This window comes from Aythya fuligula, chromosome Z (genome assembly GCF_009819795.1).
Source record: "Aythya fuligula isolate bAytFul2 chromosome Z, bAytFul2.pri, whole genome shotgun sequence".
Lineage (NCBI taxonomy): Eukaryota > Metazoa > Chordata > Aves > Anseriformes > Anatidae > Aythya > Aythya fuligula.
The window spans coordinates 73,528,253-73,555,643 of NC_045593.1; the positions used below are offsets into that span (position 1 = coordinate 73,528,253).

Genomic DNA, 27,391 nt, shown 5'->3' on the forward strand with positions numbered 1-27,391 from the left:
TACAAATCAAGAGAAGCCAATCTAGGAGAAACTGTGACTGGAAACAGCCACTTCAGCTTGATTAGGAGGTTCTTTCATGTTCCTGTTCTCATTTCCATTTTAGCTTTCCCATCTGACCAACACATTCCCTGGAGAACTTTAAAAGCATATGATTCATCTGTAAAAGCACACAAAATTACAAAACCTGCAGTCTCTGCTCTTTCTTTATTTGGGCCATATCTTCAGGAATGTTAATGGAATTTTTGCACAGGAATTTTTGACACTGAGGATTTCAAGACTAGGTCACTACTTCCCAGTTGGTGATCCCACACATTTATCAGGAAGGCTTACCACTTGCTCATATCAATGAACACAAACTGTGATAAAACACAGAGTTTGAAGACTAGCTCAGTTAAATAGAAAAACTTGTTAATACTACAGGATACTTTTTATTCAGTCTCTTTTTCTTCATCTTCTTCCCTGACTTTATATTTCGTCCCTTTTTGTCTTTTTTTTTTTTTTTCAGACACAAGAACTGACAGCAAGATAGGTTCAGAAAGCATTCACTAAACCTGTCAAAAGTTCATTGTGTATTCATCTATGATATGAGAAAATCAGCTGTTAACACTATTTTAAGAGGAGTCCTTGGCAATAAATGGTTTCAGGAGGCCAGGTTGTCTGCAGAGTCAAGTAATGTCATCTAACCTGAATATGGGCAAAGAGTAAACCAGGCAAGCAGCAAGGAAATAACATTTCCTGGAAAATAGAATGCTTTCTGAATGTGGAGCAATGATAAGTTTCAATGCATAAGATGACTTTAAAATTACTGCTTAGTTGGAGCACAGTACTTTCGAAGACCAGTCAATACTGAAAAGTAAGGACCTCCACAGGACAGAAAAACAATAGCCAAATATATCAACATAGTGACAAACTGCTTTTAGATTGGCTATTTTGAAGCAAATTAAAATGGCATATTTGGACCACCCATAGATATAAAAAAACAAACAAGCAAGAAAAACAAACCACTACAAAGACCTCAAATTCTTATTTACACAATCTGACCTGATAGAATAGATTAAAATAATAAAGTTCTAGCAGGTATCATTATTGTATATGCACACCAGGGAATAATGTACATGAATCCAATAAATCTTCTGTTTATATACAAAATCACATCTTCACCCTACATAATTTTTAATGTATCCTAATTGAAAAAAAAAAAAATAAACAACGTTTTCTGTTTCTGTAATTAAATTTTCAGTAAAAGCCCTGCAACAGACACTTAAGGCCATAAGCATTTATTGTGGCCCAGTGTAGAACTCAGAATGTTGTTAATAAACACTGCTAATAGCTATCCTTGTCTACTCAATCTGCATTTCAATCTTTGTTTGAATTCCAGTAGTTTATGTTCTGCTAGCTACTAAATTTGCCAGATTTTGCAGATTTGCCAATCTGCTGTACTGGAAAAAGGGAAAAAAAATTATGGGGGAGAGGAGGAGACACAAAAATTTTGTAGTCCCATCTGTCCTATAACTTCTCCTTTGAACTTCTTTTACTTAACTACTGGAAACAAGCATAGGGGAAGTATCACTGTTATGAAACAGCACAGACCAAGAACACGGTAATGTTTAATAGAGAAAATATGTGGGAAAAGGAAAAAATATTGATGATTTTTTAATGCAGTACGATACTTTTTTATTAGATTATTATTCTCTGAAATTTCAATAGTAATCCTTTTTATCTGAAGAGTGGTTGGATCTCCTTTATCACTTTGCAATAACTTGTTTGGCTGACAGGTTTAGCCTTCCATCACTGACAAGGCAAAACTTGATAGCCAAATAAGTGATTGCAATGATCTTCCACAAAGATTTTCAGGAGAGGGACTGACCAATTCACTTGTACATTCATTCTTTTTCTAGCTCTAATTGTTCTCTGCAAACAAAACATTGTCACTGTGTGCGTGCAGAAAAAAATTATGTGTTTACACAAATTATAGAATGATGGAATGCATAAATATATTATGACTCCTGTAAAATTGATGCCATTAACTATTTTTAATATTGCCATTATTGAAAATCCTTTTATAAATGCAATCAAACATACCCCTAGGATGATCACAGAATTACACTGAGACTAATAGTGATGAAAGAATATTAGACTTGAGATGGGATTATTAAGTGAGAGAAACAGGAAATTACCTGTAGATGTCTGTCATAGAATTGGGTTCAAAGTCTGAAAGTGAATGGATTTCAGGAGCTATGTAAACCTGTATAAAGTGCTGCTGGTATGAGCTCGACCCTTCAGGAGAATCTTCTTTTCTGTATGACTGCAAGCCATAGTCTAACATGGAAGAAAACAAGAAATAAAACTGTTCAGCATTTCTCTGAACACACATGAATCGGTATATAGTGACACAACTTGACAAAGGAATTAATTTTCCCTCTTTGAAATACTTGTCTCTATCTGAAAATGAGGTGTGCCTGGTGGCCTTTTGTCTATATAAAAAAAAAGTAAGATCTGGACAGCAAATATTTGGATGAGATTGTTTAACAGCCTTTTGAGTAGGACAGTTAAAATAAATGGCCACTTCCAAGAGGAATTATTCTACCATTTCATAAAACTACATTCAGACACAGTAGGCTCCCTTCAGTGCAAGACTTAGTATGCAAATGTAGATTTCTGTTCTACTCATCCCCCGATCCTCATCTGTGGCAGGTTGTTAAGAGTAATTACAAGTTAGACAGACTAAAGCTACTAGAAATCAGAGGGTGAGCTTTACTTTCACACCATTAGCTTGAGAACAAAGGCAGATAAATGTGAAACATATTTGCAGCTATACTTTCAGCTTAACACAGAAGACGCTCTCAACATCTGACCACATTGTAGAGGAGAAAAAAAAAACACAACTGACATCTGTTTTCTTAGACTCAGCTGTCTGCAGAGTGTAGGGGGGCAGGATTAAAATCTCTGACTTTTTTATGGAGTGACCTCTGATTAAGATGGTCCTAAAACTTCATTCTTTATATTGGTGCTTATTGAAGTTTTTCTATTAGTCACCATATCAGTTATTTGTGAGGTTTGTTTTACATTATAAAATCTGAATAAACCAAGATTATTCAAATTCTCTACAGTGTTACCAGGTAACATCTCAACAATCCCACAGGGACCTCATCTAATTCAGACAAGAAGTGCTAATATGATGCAGTTGATGTAGTCTAGCTATCTCAATTTTTTTTTATGTTTTTCCTCAGGAAAGGAGCAAAGCAAATATTCCTGCAGGCAGAAGGATAGTAACAGAGGTAGAGAAGCAGCCATGGCCTTGTGTAGGACCTGTACTCTTAGGATGAACCTTTGAAAGATAAATCAGTTGCTGTTGTTTTTAAGATAGCTGCAGGTTATAGAGTGCAATAACTAGTTTGGGAAGTGAGTAGGAGAGATGAACATAACTTCCATTCCCTCTGGCAACTGCAGAATAAAACACTGGTTTCTCCACTGGTTTTCGTGCCCCCATAGACTGCCCTCCTGTACCAGGCGCAGGACAGATCTATAGCTCCATCTGTCGGAGAATAAAATTCTGTTTTGTTTACAGGACTGCAAAGCTCTGTGTCGAGTCTGCTTCTCTCCATAAACACAAATCTTGTGTTCACCAATCAGAATTATTCCGTATCTTCATAGTGAAGTCCATGGTTAATGTTTTTGCTCTGCATCAAAACTGAGAATGAGACAGAGTTTCTGCTCAGACTGATGTTGATAGACTCCAACATTTAAGGGATCTGATGTGTGCATCAGGAACAAGTTACAGGAGAGACTTGACATGATAATGTAACATGAAGCTTGAATCAGCACAGGGAACTTTTAGTGAAGGCTGTTAAAGTCAGCACTTCCACAAAAACTTCACATCATGATGAAAGTGCTTGTGAAGAGTGTTCACTGTGAAATCTACATGCATTAGTAGGTTACCTGGACAGTTTTGAAATTTCATTTATCTTCTCTTTACCTGCAATTTTACAAACCCATCGGTCATCTATCACACAGTTATTAGACTTCAACCGTCCATGATAAATTTTGTGGTGGTGAAGATAGGCCATTCCTTGGGCAATGTCAGTAGCAAAAGAAAACCTGAAAGACAAAACCCAATGAGCTAGCATTTCCACTAAATCAGATCTTCACTCAAGAGTGGGCACAAACCCTACTGAAGCTGACCAAAAGGCTCCTCATGAAAGGCTTCTCATGACTGAAATATTTCTGAAATCTGTTACTACATGCCCGTTTTTCAGAACACTTGAAGTGGGTGGCTGAAAGCCCTCAACTCTAAATTGTCTGGATTCAAGGTCTTCAGCCTTTACTAAGACAGTTCAGTTTACTCTATAACTTCTAGAACTTTCCAGTATGTTTGTATTCTTGCAAGTTCTTTTCAAATGTTTACAAAAGACACACATTTTTATTAACTTTCTCACTTTTTTGGAGGATTTCCTCCCATATACTCTTTTTCTTTGCTGAAGGCAAAAAACAGGCAGAAGTAAAAAGAGCATGCCAAAAAGATTATTCTCAAAAAATGATAGAAGTGCCTTTGTGGAAGTTTCATTAGGATGCTGTGCTCGTTTTCTATATCAGGAAATAAAATAAAGCATTGGGAGATATGCTAATTGTTTCACTTAGGTGCCTTTATGGTGCTTTTTAATTAATTGCAGATGTCCAAGATATTTGGGGAAACAATGAATGGAAAAGGGGGATTGAGAACAGTTTTACAGAATAAACAGGGGTGGGTTTACAGAATAAACAGGGGTGTCGAAAAGTCATTGGCTTAGCATGACTTGCACTCAACGTACAATTGCTCAAAAATCCAGAAGACAAGACTAGATATTTGAATTCACTGTCTTTCTTTTTTATTCTCACCATATTACAGTGTAGGTCTATCTCTCCAAGTACTTCATTTATAATTAGAAAATTGTCCCAAACAGCACATAGCATCTATCAGCATAGTTTGCATCTTTTAGGTTTTCAATTTATTTATTCATTTTTTATTTTTTTTTAAACTTTTACCTGAATCCCCAGTTCAATGGGATGTCTTCATTGAGCAGAACATCACTCAGGCTGCCTTTGGGGCAGTACTCTGTCACTATGGCAACATTGGGCACTTCTATACAACCACCTATGAATTTGCAGAGATTGGGATGGTCGAGTTCCCTGTGAAAATTAACAGAAAACACAAGATATCACAAATTTTTGTGGATGTCCCTCCTAGTTTTTGTAGAGTAATGGGAAAGCCAAATGCTTTGTCTTGAAATATATAAAGAAAAACAAAACAGTCCTAAGGAGATTTCGATCTAGTGTCAAAGCAAAGTTTGAAGAAGAGTATGAATTTATTGTAACCTTTGGACAGATCGTAATGTCTAAAGAACCAGTATAAAAATCAAATAGCATATGTTTCTCAGGTTTCCCTTCTTACCTTACTTGCTTTACTTCCTTACGTATGGATTTGGTCAGGGTGAACGCCTTCTTCATTATTTTCTTTATGGCCACTGTTCTACCATCACTGAAACAGAATGAAATGCTGTTCAGAGAGTTTTAGGCCAACTTCATAACTTCATAAGGCTAGGAAAATGGACCAAATATATTTTCCAGAGTGGGCAGCGAGATGAAGCAGGGAATTTGAGCATTTCCATATGCAGGTGTGAATCTGAGTCTGAGTAAATGACAAGGCTCTGCTTCCATGATAAGGGAGGCATTAGTGCTTATATTCAAGCATTCTTGATCTGTGTATGCCATTTGAAACATGAGAGTGTTAGAATCGATTTAGGCAGCTGGATGATAGAGTAGCAGCAAAGGAAATGTCAGAACAATATCCCTGCTATCCTTTATTTCTCTGTCTACTGCTTTGGAGATCCACCACTGATATTTAACATCCTTCTGCTCTCATGGGATGAAGGATTCTATGCAATGAAGCATCTGAGCTTGACAGATAGCAAAACAATTTTCCCTTATAAGAATCCACTGAAGAGATGCTTAGATGTAGAGCTTAGGGATATGGTTTAGTGGAGGGCTGTTAGCGTTAGGTTGGAGGTTGGACTTGATGACCTTGAGGTCTCTTCCAACCTAGAAAATTCTGTGATTCTGTGATTCTATGTATGCAGGAACTTAACTGATGCCTCCCGTATAAATACACTGCCAATCTTCATTTCAAATAACCTAGCTGTGCTCTACCTGCATTTTAGAAACAGGGCTACATCAAAACCTTGATTACAAATATATTTTAACAGTAGACATCATTCATTAATAGATGTGAGACACATTATACGGTCATACCCATGTAACAAGTCCAGAAAAGAAAAGGAGAAATGATAATAAAACCAGACTCCATCACGTTACACTTTCTACAGCCAGTAAGTGGTACAGAAGTCAAATGATGATATTAACTTACTGGATTTCATGTAACAAGAGAAGCACAAGCTTTTTGGGATACCTGTTGATGGCAAAGTTGCATGAACCAGAAACCATGGTGAAACAATAGGATAATAGATATTGCAGAAAATGAGCAATACATTAACTTACTATCTCCCAGTCTGGGTGAAGTACAGTTTCTTGGATGCATTAGCAGCTGCTGTGCAGGAGCTCAGAGCAGTGATACAGCTGATATTGGATTCACTAGGTGCTGGGGGAGCACTCATCATGCTTCCTGTTGCTGCCCCTGCTATGGAATCTAAATGAGACGTGGGATTAGCAAAGGCAGCTGAAGATGAATATTATTACCAAGGTAGAGACTCCAGAGGCAGACAAATATAAGGAAATTTCCAAATCTTTGCATACAGAACTGGTCTTGTTAATGCGTAAGACAGAAAGCCATTTTTTTTTCAGAATGCAACTACTGCATAAAAAGTCAAAACACCTCCAGAGGTGATGCACTGCCAGAGATCTTTCCAATTAAACCTCAGCATTGTATGCAATTTTTTCTGCTCTCAGTACGATCACCCCTTGCTGGATGGAGATCAGCCTTCCGGTTACGGAGATGCAAAGGACAGAACCCAGGGAAGCAGAGCAAGCTCTGTGCCAGATTTTAACAAGTCTATTTGGAGCTCCTAGAGGACTGTAGAGTACAGGGATGTGGGAAGTGATTCTGACACCAGAAGGAAGTCAGCGAAGAGCAATAATACAGTTAGATGAAAAAATCAGTAATCTCAACATTTTCTTTATTTTTATTTATTTATTTATTTATTTTTAATCTGTTGACCAGCTCAAGGTAAAAAAAAATGTGTTTCAAAGAAGATTTAATGAATTACATATTGTTTCACCATCTCCACCAGGTATGGCCAATTACTCTCAGCAACTCTCCCTGGTATCATCAGTATGCAATAAAGTGCTGCTGAGGAAGTTCAGCATCTCACCTTGCATCAGGACTGTCATGTTCCCACACCATAGTATTATCCACATGCAGTTCAAAACTGCATAGACATTTGGAGTCTTTCAATGTCATTCCACTTAGAAATATGTTAGAGATCCCTGAGATAACTCTGATAATATAAATATAGGTGCAATGGTCCTTAAGAGGAGTAATATTTCACGGCACAGGCTACATACCCTGGCTGCAATACTGCTGATGTATTTCCATCTAAATAACTGTACATTTCAGGCCACTGTGGCTATTGCTGGGTAACTCTGTTTGGAGGAGACGTACGGTCTATTTCAAAGTCTCTTCAGTGCTCGTTACTCTAAGTTGTTAGTTATTTTTCTAGCTAGGTCTTAAACAAGGAGGTATTTAAAAGATGTTTAGATGTAGAGCTTAGTGATATGGTTTCATGGAGGAATTGTTAATGTTAGGTCATAGACTGGACTAGGTGATCTTGGAGTTCCCTTCCAACCACATGATTCTGTGATTCTGTGGTTCTGTGATTATTACTGTTTTGCAGATTATTCAAAAAAAAAAAAAAAAAAAAAAGTTTTTCATTTTGAATTTTTAAAATGAATTGCAAAGCACTTTTTAAAAATAATGTCTCTCATTTCCCATAGTTTCTCTCTATTGTTTCTCCTCCTTTGTGGTGTTTACGACCTCTTATAATTGACTAACAGATGAAAATCTACTCATGTTCCTTTTTTACATATCAAAAGACACTTGTCCTTGAAAGTTCTACTTCCATTTTTACAAAATTGGATTGAAGTTCATTTTATGTACTCAAATTAATTTCTAAGCCAGTCTGTTCTTGACTGCAACAAAGATTTCATATTAAAGCTACACAGAAATTAATGTGCAAGTCCAAGGCTGCAAGTATTTCTACTACATTAGCATAATAGTGTCTTGGTATTTCTACTAGCAGCACGATGATATAACACAGGTAAAGCTGATATCTTTCTAGCAATACCCCATAGAGACAGAAAACAAGAGAGTATACAGACCTACCAACTTCAGCAAACTACAGATTTTCCTCTTCTGAGGGTCTAGGCACTGCTTTCCTCCTCTCTGAGGGTCTAGGCACTGCTTTCCTCCTCAGTGCTAAAGCACTGAGCAGCAAAGCGAATTGTATAATCTATATTTATTTTAAGTGCAGCATAGTAAAAGATAAATAGCATCTCATTTTATTCTTAACATGTTTAGTTACAACAAATTTAAAATTTATTTTATATCCTGAAGGTAAAAGAAAAAACAAAGCAAAACAAACCACCTCAGGTCTCAATGAATTACTTTTTGCAACAAAAGTGCCAGAGTTCTCAGTATTCACTGAGAAAAATGGAGATCTTTCATTCTATTTGTGCAAATACAGAACAAACTAGTGAGGCCAATTATACAAATTCATGTATCCATTGAAGCAAGTATAATTTATTTTATCTAAGTCCAGAGGTTATCTGTTTATTTTGGGATAAGCCTGTCTTTTTAAATTGTCACATCACCATAAATAAGAAAGAAACTAAAATAGCTTAGATAACTAAGGTTTCAGTAAAGAAAAATGCCAGTAATCAGCTCACAGAAGTTACAGGAATTAATCTTTGGATATGTCTTTCACAAATTTGTACACCTTTTGCCAGACCATTAAAACATGATGTAATTATGATTTAGATTATTTCTTAAAATTATTAATGAAACTGATAATAGTAACAAAATGACAAGTTACTGACCTTGTTTGATGCATTTGAAGTCTATAATCCAGCTCTCGTCCCAAAACAACTTCTGTTTCTGATATTGAAACCACTACAAAAATAAATAACATTCATTCCAGATGTAGCTCTACTGATTTTGAAAGAATTCATCTAGAGATTTATTTTTTTTATATTAAAATTTATAAGTATCCCCCAAAATTATGATGTTTAAGCATACAATATACATCATACGAGTAACATTAGAACTAATATTCCCAGAGGAAAACAGAATCTAAGATATTTGAAACAGTGTATTCCATACTCTGGAATATAATGACATGTAATATTTTGCATTGGCTATAAACTCTTTTCATTATTGTCAATACTTCTTATGCAGTGCATTTAGATCTCAGACTGGACATCAAATGAATTGTGTACATCACCTCATGCCATGGAAATTTCGTGTGCTGCCTAAACACATGACAAGAATACTCTAGTGCTCAGCCTCAAGAAAACTGTCAGTACATATTGTACCCTGTAACAAAATTACACCCTGACCAACAAATAAGACCATGTTATGTCAAATACTCTAGCATAAAGAATATTAGATTGGGAATACCGATAATCGGCTATTTCTTAAAGAAGACATAGGTCTTATAAATAGCTGATTTGCTATATTTGCAAAACAGATATAAAAAGTGTAAATAATTACTTCCAAAAGATGAGCAGCTGCATACATGCAATACATGCAATCAGTACCAAAGTAGCAAACCAAGGCCACAGTTCACCATCACTATACCATTTTATATACTGTAGAATTGAACATTAGAAATTATGAATTCAGTGAAATAAGTAGCAAAAGTCCTGATATTACTCAAGAAACATGGTGTGGAGACTGTGCCCATATTTTGGCAGAAATTTATGACTGCTATTGAGCTCATTAAACAATAATGAAGTCATTATTTCAAAGGGTTTCTGAGAAAAGATATCTACATTTTATCTTGTAAAGGTATGACTGAACAAAGACACATCAGCTAGAAGTGACCACTATGCTTGCTACAGACACTTAGATCAAAGGAATCCTCTCCTTTGCTTGAATGATTAAAGAAGATATTAGATTCCCAGATGGTTCTTCTTATGTGATATTAATAACTGAATTGGTTAAAAAGATCTTTCCTATATTGTTTATTCATCTCCTCAATAATTTTTTTAAAAATACTAGTAAAGAAGTTAGAAGAATGAGTATGTTGCAAAGAAATAAAAATCCCCTCCCCCTAAAAAGCCACACTCAAACCCTACAGAAAAATAGCAAAAATAATAGGTAACTTTTGCTATATAAAGTAACTTTTGGTTTAGGTAAATATATGCAAGGTCAGACTCCATTTTCCCTTTGTACAGTGCATGTTGTCTAAAACTGTCTGAACTTCTCATCTGTTCAACCACACATTTCTATCAGAGCATATTGTTTTATAGGACAGTTACTATAAGCACATTGTCACAGTGTCCACGTGGATTACAAATGCTCAAATAAGAAACAGAGACACAGGGAGATTAAGTCTTGTTTTTCAGAAGTGTTTCAGTTCCTAAGTTGCAAAGCCACACAAAGGCACAGAACAGAAAAAAGAAAAAAAAAAAATTGTTATTGAGGCCTCCTGACCTTTATGGGCCATGAGCCTTTTCCTCCCATTCCTTTTCAGCACATTCAACTACCTCAGATGCTCAGTGCAAATGGCAAATGCAGTATGCAATGAAAACAGACAAAACAAGAGTCTATTGATTTAGAGGATCTATAGGCCAAACCCCAAATAAATGATCTTGTAATTACAAAGCCACCGTAATGACTCTACCACTGCGCATATTCACCTGTTATGTCTTTGTTTTGAAATTCATATTTTTTTTTTCAAGATGTGAATACATAAGGAGTACAGATCCACTTCACTGTGATTCTATGATAATTAGTAAGTCATAATAATTTGCTGTCATCTCTTTATTCCATTCAAAGGGATCCAAAAGTACTTCTCCTATATTCATACACTACTGTCTCATTATTCTTTTTTTCCATCATAAGTCTGTTATAATTGGTAAATTTTAAGCAAAATGAATCACTTTCAACTGAACCAAACTAATTCAGTTACACTAAGAAAATAACTGAATTAAAAAAAAAAAAAAAAGAGAGAGAGAGAAAAGATAGATCTTCTCCTTATTCCTTTTGAACCTCTAGCTATCAGTAAGTTAAAAATATAGTTGAAGGTACTCTATTACATGTTGTATTTGAACTCTAAGACTTAATGACCTATGGTGGACCTAATGCCTTTATGAATGTATCTAATTTGTTTTTGAATTCATTTATACTTCTTGTCTCCATAGGGTTCTGGAGCAGTTATCATAATACAATTTTATTCTGAGTGAAAAGCACTCTCACTTCACTGGCAATCCCTCCTTCCAATGTTGTGAAAGACTGTTAATAACTACTGCTTCTTCCTTTACCATTATACAACCCTCTTGTTACATTCCTCTTTAGTCTTCTCTCTTAGGGGAAGAAATTTCCTAGCACAATTATCCTCCCCTCATAAAGCCAAAGAAGCCAAAAATGGCTTCTTTTCTAGCATGCAGGTTCAGGATGCGGAAGAAAATCTATACCTCTCCTAAGAGAATACTCATTCAAATTAGTGGAATAATGGGAATAAGAGAGAAGAAATAAGAGGAGAGAAAGCTTACTTACCAGGACTGTCATAATGAAGGCAGTGCAGACTAAACCTATTGGTAAGGCAATTGCTATCTTAGCATCAGCTGATAGCGGGCATTCCCCACAATCTGCTGGACAGATAGAGCAGCCTTCTTCTTCCTCACAAAAGCCATCTCCACAAACTGATTAGAAAAGGAAACCCATATCAGGATATTTTATGGCAGTTTAATCCAACAACATGGTTGAATTCAGATTTAAACACATGGTTACTGAGGTAACCTCAGAGTACCAGAAATAACACATTTTGAAGAATCCAGAGATAGTACTACTGCAGCTGAGTTCATTATTTTGGTTTTCAAAGTGATGTAGGTGCTCTTTGATCAGATCAAATTGTTAATGAAATGAGAGTCTTTGATTTTTTTGTGTGTACAAATAATTTAATTACTACTCTGTTTCTCATTGTCCATCTGATTTGTTTGTTTGCTTGTTTTTCTGAGACAAGAAGTTCCTCAAGGCGGACATTGTCTTTTGAGTTTTTTGCGCATAAGTCAGCCCTTGAGACCTCCAGAAGTAGGTGATTCTTTCTCAGAAGCAGCATACTATGAGTACTTCAGATTGAAACCTTGTTACCCATGCTTCAAGGATTTCTTTTCCTCCAAGGTCTTAAGAAAATTATCAGCAGCATCAGCCGTGATTTAAAACAAAAGCCCTAGAGGACAAAACTCCTTCTCCCATGTTCTGAGTGCTGTTTCAATTTTACCTCTATGCCTAAACTAATATAATTCTTTACTTCAGCCTCCTGAGACAAGCTCAAGATATTATTCTGTCACTACAAAATATTTAAAAAAAAAAAAACTCAACAAAACAAAATCCACAGTTTTCATCCAGTCTGGAATTTCTTTGGTTCTGTTTGTTTGTTTTTGTGTTTGTTTTTGTTTTTAACAACATTGAGGAATATAAACTTCCAGAAGAGTAGCTAACAAGAAAACTTTGATGACATTTCTGTTTAACCAATATTCTTCAAGTTGTGTTTAATTTATTAAATAATACCCACTTTTTATTTTTGCTTTGCTAAGAGAATTGTTATTATTATTTCTGCTTCCCTGCAGTTGTTATACTATATTGTTATACTAAGCTGCACAGAACTCTGATGCCTTTGGGAGCAACTGGATTTTAATGTGAATAATGGAACCAAGCTGGGTTTCTACCTTTCCAGTGTGCTTAAGGCTAATCTGTTCCCCCTCTGATTAAGAATGTCCACATCTTCACTACATACCAGATGGAAGAATATTTTCATATCTCTGTCAACTGAACCCATTTGTCATGATATTTGACTTTACATGTTTGGCCAGAATGGCTTCCTACTATTCTAGCTTCTTTCACAGGTAAGAAGAAGCTCAAATAATTTTTTAGATTTTCAGCCTTAGAAGAATTTTAGGAAGATCTTTGTTTATACATAATTGTAAGGAAGGGTAGGAGTTACTCTTGCTCTTGGTATGCATACATGAATGATAAAAGCATTTGCATTTAATAAGCAATTCCCTCACTCTATATCATACCTACTGCAGGAAGGACTGTGGTTTTTGCTTCCAGAGCAACTTGCATTCTCCCAACTCTGATGTGTGCGATGAGAGAAGTCACACCCACATGAACCAAAACAACCTGCCAAATAAGTGAACAAAGTGCAAGGATTGAAACTTCATGTGCATACAGTATGTCATTTTAGCAAGAATGACCCAATTATGGTGTCTTCCAAAAGAATATGTGCGTTTTTTTTCAGAGTCAGGAAGGTCAGGGTTGCTTGGCTGGTGAAACAAACAGTAGCAGGAGAGGCAAGCCATGTTGGAAAGCCAGGTCTGATTCCTCTGACTGGTGATTGTTCTTTCAATCAGGCAAAGCTTTCAGCCTATGCATCCCTGTCACATTTGCTTGCCTGTTACTTCTGCTTGGTAGAAACCCCTAGAGATCATGCTAACCTGTAACACAATCTAGTCAGGAGCACAGTATTTTGGTAGTACAGGCCTTAAACAAACAGGTTAGGCTCTTTTCTTCTTTCCCATCCCCATTATTTCTGCTAACTACATAAGTAGTAGCAGTATGAAAAGCTATTGCTTCCAATCGAGTCAGTTTTGAATTGGTGATACTCAGCCATATGCACTGCTTACGTATATAATACTGACATCAGTTAACAAGACAGGGAACATGCACATGAACTGTATCAAACTACTAGCAAGTAAGCTTTGAAAAGAGCAAACCATTTGTTGTATACAACAAATACACCTTACCTTGGCAGTCCAGTTTCTTTGGCTCATTTTGCCAGCTGTAGATAAAGTGTGGGTAAATATCTGGCCATCATCGGGAATCCATGGACCACATATTCCTCCTCTACCCTTTATCAGACAGATCGGTTATGTCACTAAATGATGACACAATGAAAATCCTAGGTCTCCCTTTTTCACCTTCTTAAAATGTCTTGTATTCTTTTTCAGAAAATAACAAATTCTATTAAAATGCCAAAGTACAAACAACATTGTTTTGTGATACAATAAAAGATAGTAAGAGAGAAATGGGCTTAAATTGAGTCAAAATCTCACAAAAGCTCATTATTGTCTAAACTACATGAACCAAAATCTGGTCGCATATTTTAGCTCCAGTAATTCCATGCACCTAATATCCCTTTTTAGCAGGTTTTGCTGCACTAGAACCAGAAACAGAATCATATCCCATATTTCATATTTTTTCTAAAGGTATTTTATTGCAGCTTGACTTTTAGTATGACAGGGCTTTTTTCTTTAACAAATCGGGAAGCGATCTGTTATGTGTCAATGTCTGTTTGCAAAGCATTTTGTAGTAAAGCTCTGAAAAAGCAAACTTCTCAACAATTGCAAACACTTAGGATTATTTTGGATCTTTGAAGATCGTGCATTGTTTTGATGTTTCAAAAGGCTTAAGTCTGTCTACTAACTCCAGATATTTCTGCAGGAACTTCTTTCAATGCAGTGTAAAGCACAGACCTAATCCAAAGAAACAGTACATGCAAACCAAAAAAACAAAACAAAACAAAACAAAAACAACAACAACAACAAAAAGCTTTAAATGTTACACCATTAAAAAAATAATAATAATTAAAAAAAAAAGGCACAACCAACCATCAAAAAAAAAAAAAAAAAAAGTTCTTCAGTATGATTCTAGCCAAAAGCTTTGATGCGATAGTTCCAGCAGGGATTCCTCTTTCAAATAAAAGTCTTGGTATCAGCTAAGGTCCTCAGGGAGTCATTAATAAAACAGCTCCATACAAAGAGGGCTGCCATGAAGTAAAATAGAGTTGTTAGAAGGCATTAAGCCTTCACACAGAACAGTGCATGAAATAGCCACAAGACATGTAAGGCTATGTTTACTATTACACTGTGTTTGATCATGAAGAATGTGTAAGTTGCCGTAAGGGAAATCAACTTGAAAAACTGGGCAACTGCATGAAGGTTATTTTTCTGGGTAAGGCTTTCCTCACAGGGGAAAATGAAAAGGAAGAGGAAGAGGAAAAAAAAGAAAAGGAAGGGAAAGGGAAAGGGAAAGGGAAAGGGAAAGGGAAAGGGAAAGGGAAAGGGAAAGGGAAAGGGAAAGGGAAAGGGAAAGGGAAAGGGAAAGGGAAAGGGAAAGGGAAAGGGAAAGGGAAAGGGAAAGGAAGTTTGTTATTATGCATTTCCATTCCTTTATTTTTCTTTTTTTTTCTAATCTAATATAGAAAAACTAGTTCATCTTAGCACCTGTGTATACAGGCTTCCATTCTACAAGTCACAGACAGTATGACTCACACCAGTCAATTTTAGTAATTCAAGCAAATCATTCAGGTTCCCTCTATAAGATGCAGAGAGATAGTGATACTTGCAGCTGACAATTAATCCTACTTGTTATAGAATGAAATGATCTATCTTTCTTTCTCTACTGACTGTATAGAGCTTTGAGTCAAGTAAACTTGAAGAGATGTAACTAGACACTTTAAGAATAATGAGTACTTCTGAATACCATCTTGTACAAAAATAAAGCTATTTGCTTTGCAGCCTCAGAATCAAGTGCAAAGATTTCTGAAACTGACAAATTCTCGCTTTTTTTTTTTCAGTAAACTATAGATTAGGTCTAACTGTAATACCAAAAAGACCTCACAAAAGTCATTGCAAAAAGTTTTTACAAAAGTTATTGCAATGGTGTTTCATCCAATACCACAAACAGAGCACATGAAGTCACACCCTTATACTAACCATGAAGGCCAAAGGACAGGAGTGAATGTTGGCATGATGGACACAGCAGTTCTCGCCATTTGCATCTTTCCAGCTGGCAGGGCACTCATGCTCCTCACAGAATTCCCTTGCAGCAGTAGCATTGCTAGCCAAGGAGCAGAGAAAAGGACATCATTTTATATTCATTACTTATTCCTCAAAACTGTAACAAGCGCAGAAAATCCTGTATAGAAAAATGAGTAACAAAAACATATGCAGTGAGAGAAACACTGTAATGCCATTTCTCTCTCTTTTCTTTCTCTTTTGTTTTACTTCTGGTTGAAGCACTCCTAGAGCAATTAAGATTGCTGCCAACTCTGGCAGGTACTATACCTCAAGCAGCTACCAGCCTCCACTTATGTCTTGAGACTGTCTGCATGACCAGATTACTTGGCATTGCTACAACTGGATTAGAAGAACATACCACTTACCGTACTTCCACTATCAGAAATATGTGTCCCTGGTTACTTTCATTCTCACTGTTTTCAGTTATGTATGTGAATCTATGCAAATCTATGCATGTGATTCCTATTTGGCTTCAGTCTTTGCTCCACAACCTGAAGAACCAATGATAATTACTACAATACCATATACAAATCCTAAAACCAAAAACTTAGAGGAAATAATGGTCTGTATGTTTAGACTGTTCTGCAAAACAACCACAGAATCACAGAACAGCCCAGGTTGGAAGGGGCCTCAAAAGACCATCAGGTCTGAACTTTTGTGGGAAAAAGGAGACTAGATGAAATTATTTTGGATGCTGTCCAACTGCATCTTAATAACCTCCAGTGATAGGAACTTGAGCACACCCCTATGAAAGTTGTTCCTGTGACTGGTTGTCTTCATTGTAAAATATATATATATATATATGTATATACATATATAGTATCAAGATTAAATGTCTCCCAATGCAACTTTTATCCTTTGTGTATCCTTTCTTGTCTCAAGAGTGTAAAGACCTAACTCCTTCGGTCTTTCCTCATTGAAGAAGGATTTCTTCAGCTCTTTGATTATCTTTGTGGCTCTCCTTTGGACCCTGACCAGCCTTTTTTGAATTTCAGGGACCAGAACTGGACATAGCACTCCAGGCCTGACAAGTGCTGAGTAGAACTAGTCATAGGAGATTAGATTTAAAAGGGAAGACTACATTACAAGAAATATATATAAGTTAGGATTTTTGGAAGTTCATCACAGAAAGACGAATCTAGTTCCCTGGATATGCATCACAACACTTTTTTCCAATGTGTTTTCTGATTTATGCTTTCAGTTGAGCAACAACTTCTGTGAAGCTGGTTATGACCATAATAAACTGATTTGGCTTTAAAATAAAATCATTTTCTCCAAATATGGCTTACTCAGCAGATACAGCCAGATTTAGTTGTACAGTTTAGTTTGTATGTTATGCACAATAGCTCTCTAAACTGATTGACGCCAGGATTTATATATATATATATATATATATACATATATATACGCATATTTATTTATTTATTTACTTATTTATTTTTAATGCAAGAACAACTAGCCCATACTGAGTAGATTTAAGAGAGAAGACTGTATCAGAAGAAACAAATATTTGCACATACGCAAAGAGAAGGATTTTCTAAATTCCTTAGTGATTTAAGAGAGTGGTTCTCCTTGGAAAGAACAGAAAAACTTATTCATTCCAAGCAGCTAAAAAAAATGATTTTTGGTCAAGTTTTCTGATTATTTATTTATTTATTTTCTATTGCAAATGGATTATATGTCATCTTCCAATCTTAAATAAAATCACCCTGGATAACAGCTTTTACAACGTGAACTTCACAATGTGAACACTCACATAGACAAAGAAGAATGTGAGTTTTTTCCATAAGCATCTCTTATAGTAGCCAAATACAGAGCAGAATATGGGGAATTGTGGCTGCAGCCTCTGTCCCAGACATTGCTTTATACAGTTGGAAAACTGGTGTGTACAGTCTACAACTGTAAGATCACAGCATACTAGCATTTTAGTGATCTAAAGTTGTACATAGACACATACTGTACTTAGCCTACGTTGTCTAGTTACTAACAGTCTCTGAAGTGACTGAATTGGACTCCTTTTGGACTGATTTCAATGCCATAGAAATTGAAATAAATTCTTCACTGGAAACACTGGATTCAAGTTTGGACCAACCCCTTTGTTATATTTATATTGTGCACTTTGAATATGCTTATTATTACAACAGACGTAGAACACAGTGAGTTTGGGACTCCTGCTAGAATTACGTTTATTTCTTCACGTAGAGAAGCTAACAAGTGATATTTAGAGTTGCACTGATACTGTTAAACAGATGCAGGATGACACAGGCTGTCCTTGACATGCAGGTGAGTGTGTCATGATGGGTGTTGTGAAAGCACATCCATTCCAGAAGGGCAAATATCAGTGCAAACACTGCTAGAAGAGAAGTCAAGAAGTGCAAGGAATTAGCTAGGAGCACAAGAACATGTGTTCCAATTATGTTACAGAAAATGTCTGTGTGTATAGAATCCCCATATACTCATAACCATGAAAACATTTTATAGGAGGTAATACCTGTGAGAAAGGATTCCATTTTGCACTGCATATTGATAAAAGCCATCTGAAGCAAAGACTGCATAGGTCACATTGAAGAATTCCCCACTCACAGCCTTTTCTGGAGGCCTTTTCACCCATGCCATCTCCAGACCTAGAAAAAATAAAATTATGAGCCAATATATTTGCTGTACTTTTCTACTTTACAGTTGTATACAAATGTAAATCTTCCTCTGTGGTAGGGAGCATTGTGTACTGAAAGGGAAATAAGTGTAATTTTCATCCATTGTTCCTTTTGCTTTTTCCAGGCCCAAAATACTCATCCATTTTAGTGGCTGTATAAGTAAGCACAAATGCTCATTACTACAATTCTGACATTCACTTAGAAAAGATCAAGAAATTGGAGAAATATGATAAAAAGTCTGTTCATCTTATCTATAATAAATTTACTCTCAGCACAATGCAGTGCTGCTTTTCCCGATACGCTTGCTTTGACTGGAATGGGTTGCCCAGGGAGGTGGTGGAGTCACCGTCCCTGGGGGTGCTTAAGGAAAGTCGATGTGGTACATAGGGATGTGGTTTAGTGGGTGATATCAGTGGTAGGGGGACGGATGATCTTGGAGGTCTTTTCCAACCTTAATGATAATGTGATTCTATGATTCCTCTTAGATCAGGTAATAAGCACTGTTCATCATTCCTGTCTGGTTTCATGGAGGCGCACCTCCTTATTGAAGAAGAACAGACAACTCTAGGACACATGAAATTCAGCCAGAAACTTTAACCTCACTAGATACTACTTATGCTAATTCCATACTTAAGAAAGCTCGCTCTTTTTATAAAACTGTATAACATCTAGAGCAGAGGACAGTGGGAGTACTGCTGCTCAGACATCTGTCATTTTCCATTTTTACACCCTTACCAGGAAAAATAATTTAACTTGGTCATCTCTCTTATCCCTGGGACACCTTATTACCTGCTTTGAGCCTGTGAGTGAAGTGAGATTGGAGGTAAGAGCTGCTTTTAATTCATATTCTCAAACAATGCTATGTAGTGGTTTGGGCTGAGATGGAGTTAATTTTCTTCATAGTGGCTACTATGATACCATGTTTTGGATTTAGGATGAGAACAATGCTGACAGCACACCATGGTTTAGTTGTTGCAGAGCAGTGCTCCCACTGAGCCAAGGCCTGCCCAGCTCCTTGTGCTGCCCCAGCAGGAGGAGGCAGGGGGTGCACAAGGAGCTGGGAGGGGACACAGCCAGGAACAGCTGACCCCAGCTGGCCAAAGGGATGTCCGATACCATGAGGCATCATGTGAGACAATAAAATACAGTGGGGGGTGGGGGAGTGTGTGGGGTAGTTACTGCTGCTCAGGAACTGGCTGGGCATCATTTGGTGGATGGTGAATAATTGCATTGTACATCACTTCCTTTGTGTATCTAAATTTACATTTATGTTTATGTTTATATGTATTATCCCTTTCTTTTTTGTCTTATTAAACTGTTGTTATTTCAAACCACAAGTGTTTACCATTTTTTTTTTCTGATTTTATTCTCCATCCCACTGGTGGGGAGTGAGCAAATAGCTATGTGGTACTTAGCTGTCTGCCAGGTTAAACCACAACTACAAAAATCTTTTCATTCCTTTCACCAGCCTCTTTGTATGTTGTTGGATGAAGGTTTACATTTTTGGCATGCCAAATAGCATATGCAGGTATGTAGTTTGTCAGGAAATAAATCCATTCTGCAGAGGATGGGTAAGAGAGTTCCCATCCTGCTGTTCAAGAGATCCTCACTTTTTTATTGTTGTTCCGTTATAAATTCTCTTAATACTCTAGAGTAGTTTTTACAAGTGTATTATTCACTTGCACTGATAATGAAATAAGACATTATTCTTTCTCTTAAACATAAATCCCTTTCAGATATAAAGAAGCAAATGGTAGAAGAACCTCTAGGCATCACCTCCCCCTTGCAAAGTAGTTTTATAAGAAGTAAAGTAAACAAAGGTTAAAAAAAAATAAAAATAAAAAAAATAAAAATAAAAAAGCTCTTGCTACAAAGAGCAATTTGCACTAAAAGGTAAGAGAGCTGAGGTTCAGAGAATGTAAGAGAATGAATGTAGAAGGTCAGCATAAACTTCAGAAAAATTACTTTTTACTCACCTTTAAAGGTCTCACAAAAATAAACAAAACTCTTATTTCAATGATAGATACTCCCACATCTAAGTGTTTTGAAGATCTTGTGTTAGAAGTCAAATTGACAGCAATAAAGCTGCAGTAGATGCCTTTCACTTTGCTTTCATAAGTGCCCGGGGATTGCAAGGAAGAATCACAGAGAAAGGCAGGATAAAGCTTGGTGTTCATTCTAAAACTGGTTCTAAAGGGTATATGTTAATCATAAAACCTGCTCATATTTGTTTCCTTTGTACTCAGTTCACACTGATTTAATAAGAACAGCTTCAAACAAGTTATATGTTCTGATAAGTTCCAATGTTAAAACAATAATAAATTTATACACAAATAAAATCCTTGGTTGACAGCCATGTAGATAGTCTTTCAATTCCTCTCTTCAGTCCGAACTCTTCAGAAAATGTTTGACTACAGTATTGAGTTCAGAGTAGGACCCAGTAGTTTATTTCCTGGAGTGTTATATAACTACTAGAATTTCTCAGGTAAACTTGTTGTTTTCTAAAAAAATTAAAAATTAAAAAAAAAAGGGGGGGAAGGGAAGGGAAGGGAAGGGAAGGGAAGGGAAGGGAAGGGAAGGGAAGGGAAGGGAAGGGAAGGGAAGGGAAGGGAAGGGAAGGGAAGGGAAGGGAAGGGAAAAGGTCTCTGATCTAATCTTTTCTAACACAAACAAAAGTGTTCTTTTACAGCAGTTATTTAGCCCTTTATTCCCAGTTACAGAGTCACAGAATCACAGTACAGTTGAAAACAGAAATTATCTCTGGAAATCATTCAGTCCAGCCTGATCTTGTTCAAGGCAGAGTCCCCTGCTGCAAGGCACAGTCACATGTTGCTCAGTCCTTTGCAAAGTTGGGTTTTGAATATCCCCAAGGATGGAGAAACCACATCTCTGGGCAACCTCTTCCAATGTTTCATGACCCACAGAGAATAAAAGCTTTTTTTACATTTAAATTGAATTTCCCATATTTCAATTATTCTTTAATTATTTTTAAATCTCAAGCAATTTCAAAGATTAAAAAAAACAAAACAACACACTTTTTATTATATCATCATGTAAATTCAATTTTGAAAATAATTGGAATAAGTGGTTAAAGATCTCAGATTTTAAGTACTCATGGAACAGTGTTGAGCAAGGAGAGGGAAGCACTATGTGCAGAAATGGTAATTTTATTTACTGGCTGGAGGATTTAAACAGTCCACTTTTGAAATGACAGTATAAAATTTCAGGAATGACTCAATAGAATTTGCTGCAATGCAGAGCTGACTGCCTGCTTTGTTTGGATTAAGTTGCATTTGGTTTTCTAATGAGAAATGAAATGTTTTCAATTATTTTCTGGGGGAAGGGATTCAGCTGTTGCTATTACTTTTTCTTTTGGAATCAATGAATATTGGACAAATAATTACTCAGAACTTTCTTTTGACTATTTTCTTTCACTTTTTCTCTAGAAAAAAATGTTGTTACTGACTCAGATGCCTTACACCACATGAAACATTCGCTATGAGTTAGGTATTATTCTGAGCACTTCAGTTTGGGTTTCTCAAGCAAGATATGATCTTCTATGAGCAGCTTTAGAACTCACCTCCACAGTCCAGCATGTTATACTCATCTGGTTTTTCCAGGGGCCAACAGTCATAGTCTTTGTTGTCTAAATCATGCCATCCCCCTGCTAACATGACCTGCCAAAAAAAAAGCATACAAATTGACACTATAGAAACAGGGGAAAGATGAGTTTCATTTGGAAAGTTTGTATTTCTTCTAAAGAAAATAAAACAAGCATAGAAACAGAACCTGGCATATTTTGACTTGTTTCTTCAACTTTTGAAGCAAAAAATGACAACGTCTTAGGGATCAGTTTATTACTTTGATCTAGCCAGAAATTAGACCTGAGATAATGTAGTGACTTAACTAAACTGTCTCTTGCAGAAGTTTTCCTCTATAAAATATGGGCAGTTCTAGGACCATATGCAGAGAAACGTTTGATTTAAAGAGTTTTTCTCCTTGCTTTTAAAATGCTATCTTCCTACATTGAAATTCTTTCCATGATCATTTTTCATTATAGATTTAATAATAAAATATAATTAATTATACATATGTTACAATATGTAATTATAGACAATATTAAGATTGCATACGCCTATTAAATGTAGAACACAGCATCATAATAGCATACAGAGTGAATTCGAACAGTTGCAGAATATAAATGATTATGCCTGTATATGCATTATAAATTTTATACATATTTATACGAATCAAGTATTAAAATAGACATTCTAGGCTATATATGAACAGGTGATAATACACCCTGGGTTTAGTCCTCAATTAGTAAAATAATTATTTTTCTTTATATATTATTGGAAAATAATCATCTACTGGACTTTGCAATTACTAATCCAGTTATTTAAGGAATAAGATAGAATTATATTTTTTCCAACATATTCTGCTATTAACCTTGTATAGATGCACATTAATAAAATAGCCATCTCACTGCAATAAGCCATCTACCATTCCTACAGTATGCATGGACCGGAGGAACACATTACAGTAAAAGGATCTCCATAGTTTACCTACCAATAAACTGAGGAGGATTCGGAGCCCTAAGGCAAGTGTTTTGATAGCTCTCATATTCCCTAACATGCATCCAGCTCACCAAGTGTCTGGGCTGCTTCTGTAGTTGCTGTTGCTGCTGAATTAGATGCCCCTGCCTAAGAAGGGGGGTTGCTAGGCAAGCCAATCCTAGCAACTCCAGCTGCTGCAGATGTTCTGCCTCCTCCTCCTCTTTTACCCTACCCTACATCTGCTCAGTGCAGGCTGGAAACACTCCACCACACTTTTGCTGAACCTCTCTGAAAAATCAGCACTTGCCTTAGGGGCAGCCCCACTTTCAGACTGTTGATGTTTGTGCCCCTGTCAGCTCCAACCTGGAAGAACAACAGAAGGATTTTATTTCACTGCCTTATTGAGCTTGGGTAGCATCTGACCCTTAGACAGCATCCTATAGTTGATGAAACAATATTGTGGAAATAAACACTGACACATAGTTGGGCCTGGGCAAAGATCTCCTGAGGTTCCTTCCAACCTGAGTTATCTTAAGTCTGATGACTCCAATTTCACCATCCCTGGAGGTGACGGACAACTTCTGTTTGAGACATGACCTGGTACACAGGTGAAATAGATCTCTGCCTAGCCATGCTGAAAAGATGTGTCTAGTGCTATTTCTGTTTTCTGAAGTCACTGTCAACACTGAATGTCAGTTATGATTCAGCTCTTCTGGATATTTTCCCTGGAATTCTGGCTCAGCCCAAATTCACCTTAAGAACCTTAGTTGACATGCTTGAACTTCACAATCTGTCACATCATAAATGCATGAAAGAGTTACTTTGATGCAACGTGTGCCCTATTCATCTTGAAAGTGGTTGTAGGTCAATTTAAAATCTGCTTGGGTGCACTCATAAAAGCTTGAATGAACCAAGAGTGAATGAACTAACATGAAGTTTCAGGTTGGAATTTTGTTTTGGTAATGAAATCATAAACCTCAGTTGTGCTGTGCTTCCCTGTGCTTCACTATGAGCATTTAACCCAAATCACACATTGCAATACATGGAAACCTTTAGACTATTTCAGCTTGGCGCAATGTCAGAAAGAGAGTAGAAAAAACATAATTTTTGGCTAGAATTATCTGCTTAGAAGAACTCTACATATATTAACACCTGGAGAGGTTTTACTAGTGATTTGTTTCAGGATATCTTGTGCTTAATGAGGAATTTGTTGGCAGGAAAGCTAAGGATTACAACTTCTTAGATCCTACAGCAGCCAACAGATTACCAGACTGATCCTATTTTCTTCAGTAGGGATGCCAAATATTCACATGGCATTAATATCATGATTCAAGGACTGTAAGGACCATACATTACCTTTATAGCTACTTTTCTGTCACAGAGTTCAGAATTCCTGGAAAGTGGCCAAGAACAAGAAGCCGGTCTAGGAATACTGAATTAAAGATGGATGGAAATGAATGGTTGGTGATTATCTAACTTAACAATCTATCCTAGATATTTGGGTAGCACACTGCTGCTTCTGCATTTAAATCCTGAAAATTTTAAAAAGAAAACCAGTGGTGACTGTTTTGCAATATAAATATAGGCACCATGCTAAAAAGTGAGAGATTAGTAAGTAAGACATTATTCAGGTCTGTCTACAACTCTATGTATATGAAGGAAATCAAAAACAGGTTTGAATAAAGATGTTGGTCATCTCGAACTTAATATTTTTCCTTTTTTTTTTTTTTTTTTTTTTTTTTTGCTTTCACATTATCTGATTATCTGCAGCCCCATAATTTGTGTTAACATCTTAACATTGCATTGTACTATGAGTTATTTTATTAACAGTCAGACTCAGTCCAGTATAAAGTATTCTGCCTACTGCTACTTGGTTTTCTCAATGCATTAACACGTCTCTTTGGCTTCCCCTCTTAGAAAGATTTTGCATCTGAAAACAAAACAAAACAAAAAAAAAAAAAAAGGGGGGGGGGGAGGTGGGAAGGGGGGGGGACGTTTCTCCTGATTTAAATAAAGTTTCTTTAATAACTTCAATTTTACAGATTTATATCTATTGGCTGTGCTCTGATGGTCACTTAAGAAACATGCTTCCCATGTAATTCCTTAACTTAATAATAACTTCTAGTATCAAATGAACAGAAAATAAAGATATTTCAAAGGTCTATGAGCAATATCACTGTTGCTATTGATAAAGACGTATATTTTCATTAAAGTTTGTAAAAATTAACAATTTTATATCTAAAATATCCATATGCCATATATATAGAAAATAACAGTAGTTAAAATATTGCTGAATAAAACTTGTTAAATATGTACTTTGAGATATTTTAGAAAAGTAATTTCTAGCAATATTACCAGAACAAAAATTTCTATGATTAAACCTTCAAATATCTTTGAAGATATTTATTTAATGTGTAATTCAAGCTTTCCAGACAGTTCTTGTCTTGGTAACAAGCTGCAGTCAAAATAAAGACTTTTATGCTATTTAATTGGATCAAATTTTCTAGAAAGACAATTATTTGCCACATAAAACAGTCTCAAAAATCAATACTAGGTCTCATCTGTAATTTCAAAATGATGGAATTTGAAAGACATCTTTTTTTTTTTTCAGAATTGTTTTTTCTTTGAAAAAATAGTATTTTAAACACAATTCCTTGAAATATGAAATTCTACTATGCAGATTATGTTATTAGCCAGATGTTATAAGATCACTTTATTTGTACACAGGAAAAGACAGATTTAGAAACTGAAAAAAAAAATAATTTTTTTTATAAATATTTTGATGGAGTACACAAATGTATTCTGTATTGAATCAAGAGGCACAATTGAGGGAAAAATGTGAAAATTTGGGCAAGTATTAAGTAAAGTGAATTGATTGGGTTGGTGAAAAAATTGCATAACCATTTATGTTTCCTAAAGAGAGGGCTTTTATAGAAGCAAGTGGTTGAAATCTTATATGCTATATGCATGTATTCACACAGAGGGATATTATAACTCTAAAGATAACAAATTCCAGGCATTCGTGACCAAAACACCACTGTACTTTGAGGACTCAGTGAACCTGTGCCATGCTGGGCTGCGCGGCCACCAGTCTGGTGTTATGCTGCACAAACACCCTGGACCCAGTGATTATTCCACTTGTGTGTTCATGCTGTTATCTTTGCACAGAAAGAAGATCTCATGAGCGAGGTGTTTCTGTTTTCACTGTAGAAATTATAAGTAGAGTTGTTTCCTTGAAAGAAAATCATATAATGTTGTGAATGACCAAAGGGGGACACGCTGTGCTACGTACAAGGTCTGCACGACACACTGCATGTTGGTTGGATTCCCATTCAGTGCTTCAGGGCTTGGGTTCCCAGCTTCTGAGGGGACATAAGATTATTTTTGATATTCTCTTTTTACAATCTTAGCTCTAATAAAAAGCATGCTAAATGAATGGTCTGACTGCATTTTGTACTGCGACATACCAGCCCAGTACCACCTGGCATAAAACAGAAGCTTCGGACCGTCATCATGTTTGCAAAAAAGCCCAGAGCACTCTGAGACTTCCCTCTAGTGGTTTAACAGCAGAACAACGGGAGACCAATTCCTCTGTGTGCGCAGATTGGTTCAAGTATAACTTCCTTTTGATGCAAAAGGTGCCACAAATGGGATACCTTCAGTGTCACCTGTCTACGAGCAGCACAGAACTGGCTTTATCTCAGGTTCTCTCCTGGGAATGAGGTGAGGCAGCAGCTGGTGGCCTTGTACTCCCTTCCCGTCATAATAGCAGAGTGATGCAGTGGGGAGAGCCACAAGAAATTGCCAGGTTTTGGCATATGGACACATTACCTCAGCATAGCAAGTACTTACACATCCACTGGATCATGGTAACCATTTGTTCACATGTCATCTCCCTGCAGAAGGTGCTTTGCTGTTCTACCTAGCAGCCCACAAAAAGTGTTGATCCTGTATAGTAGTTCCACATTGACAGAAGTGTACATGTCAAAAGAGACCTTCCAGCAGGGGCTTCTTGAGCATTCTCCTTATGCTGCTGGTACTCCAGGCTTTCTGCTGATATTATTATTATTTTAATTTCTCTTGTTCTGCTGCATTAGTTTTAACTGGCTT

General features: G+C 36.4%; 1 protein-coding gene across 1 annotated transcript in view; it reads right to left on the reverse strand.

Annotated features, from left to right (window-relative positions):
* Positions 1 to 26,793, reverse strand: part of LOC116500975 (atrial natriuretic peptide receptor 1-like) — a 38,208-nt gene extending 11,415 nt beyond the window's left edge. The window contains 15 exon segments of the mRNA XM_032206336.1: positions 2,178 to 2,319; positions 3,977 to 4,098; positions 5,023 to 5,166; positions 5,429 to 5,515; positions 6,532 to 6,667; positions 8,418 to 8,429; positions 9,085 to 9,157; positions 11,768 to 11,913; positions 13,291 to 13,393; positions 14,017 to 14,121; positions 15,988 to 16,111; positions 18,270 to 18,278; positions 18,563 to 18,695; positions 22,306 to 22,402; positions 26,749 to 26,793. Coding sequence (XP_032062227.1) covers positions 2,178 to 2,319; positions 3,977 to 4,098; positions 5,023 to 5,166; positions 5,429 to 5,515; positions 6,532 to 6,667; positions 8,418 to 8,429; positions 9,085 to 9,157; positions 11,768 to 11,913; positions 13,291 to 13,393; positions 14,017 to 14,121; positions 15,988 to 16,111; positions 18,270 to 18,278; positions 18,563 to 18,695; positions 22,306 to 22,402; positions 26,749 to 26,793 — 1,478 coding nt within the window.
* Between the last annotated feature and the right edge of the window lie 598 nt (positions 26,794 to 27,391).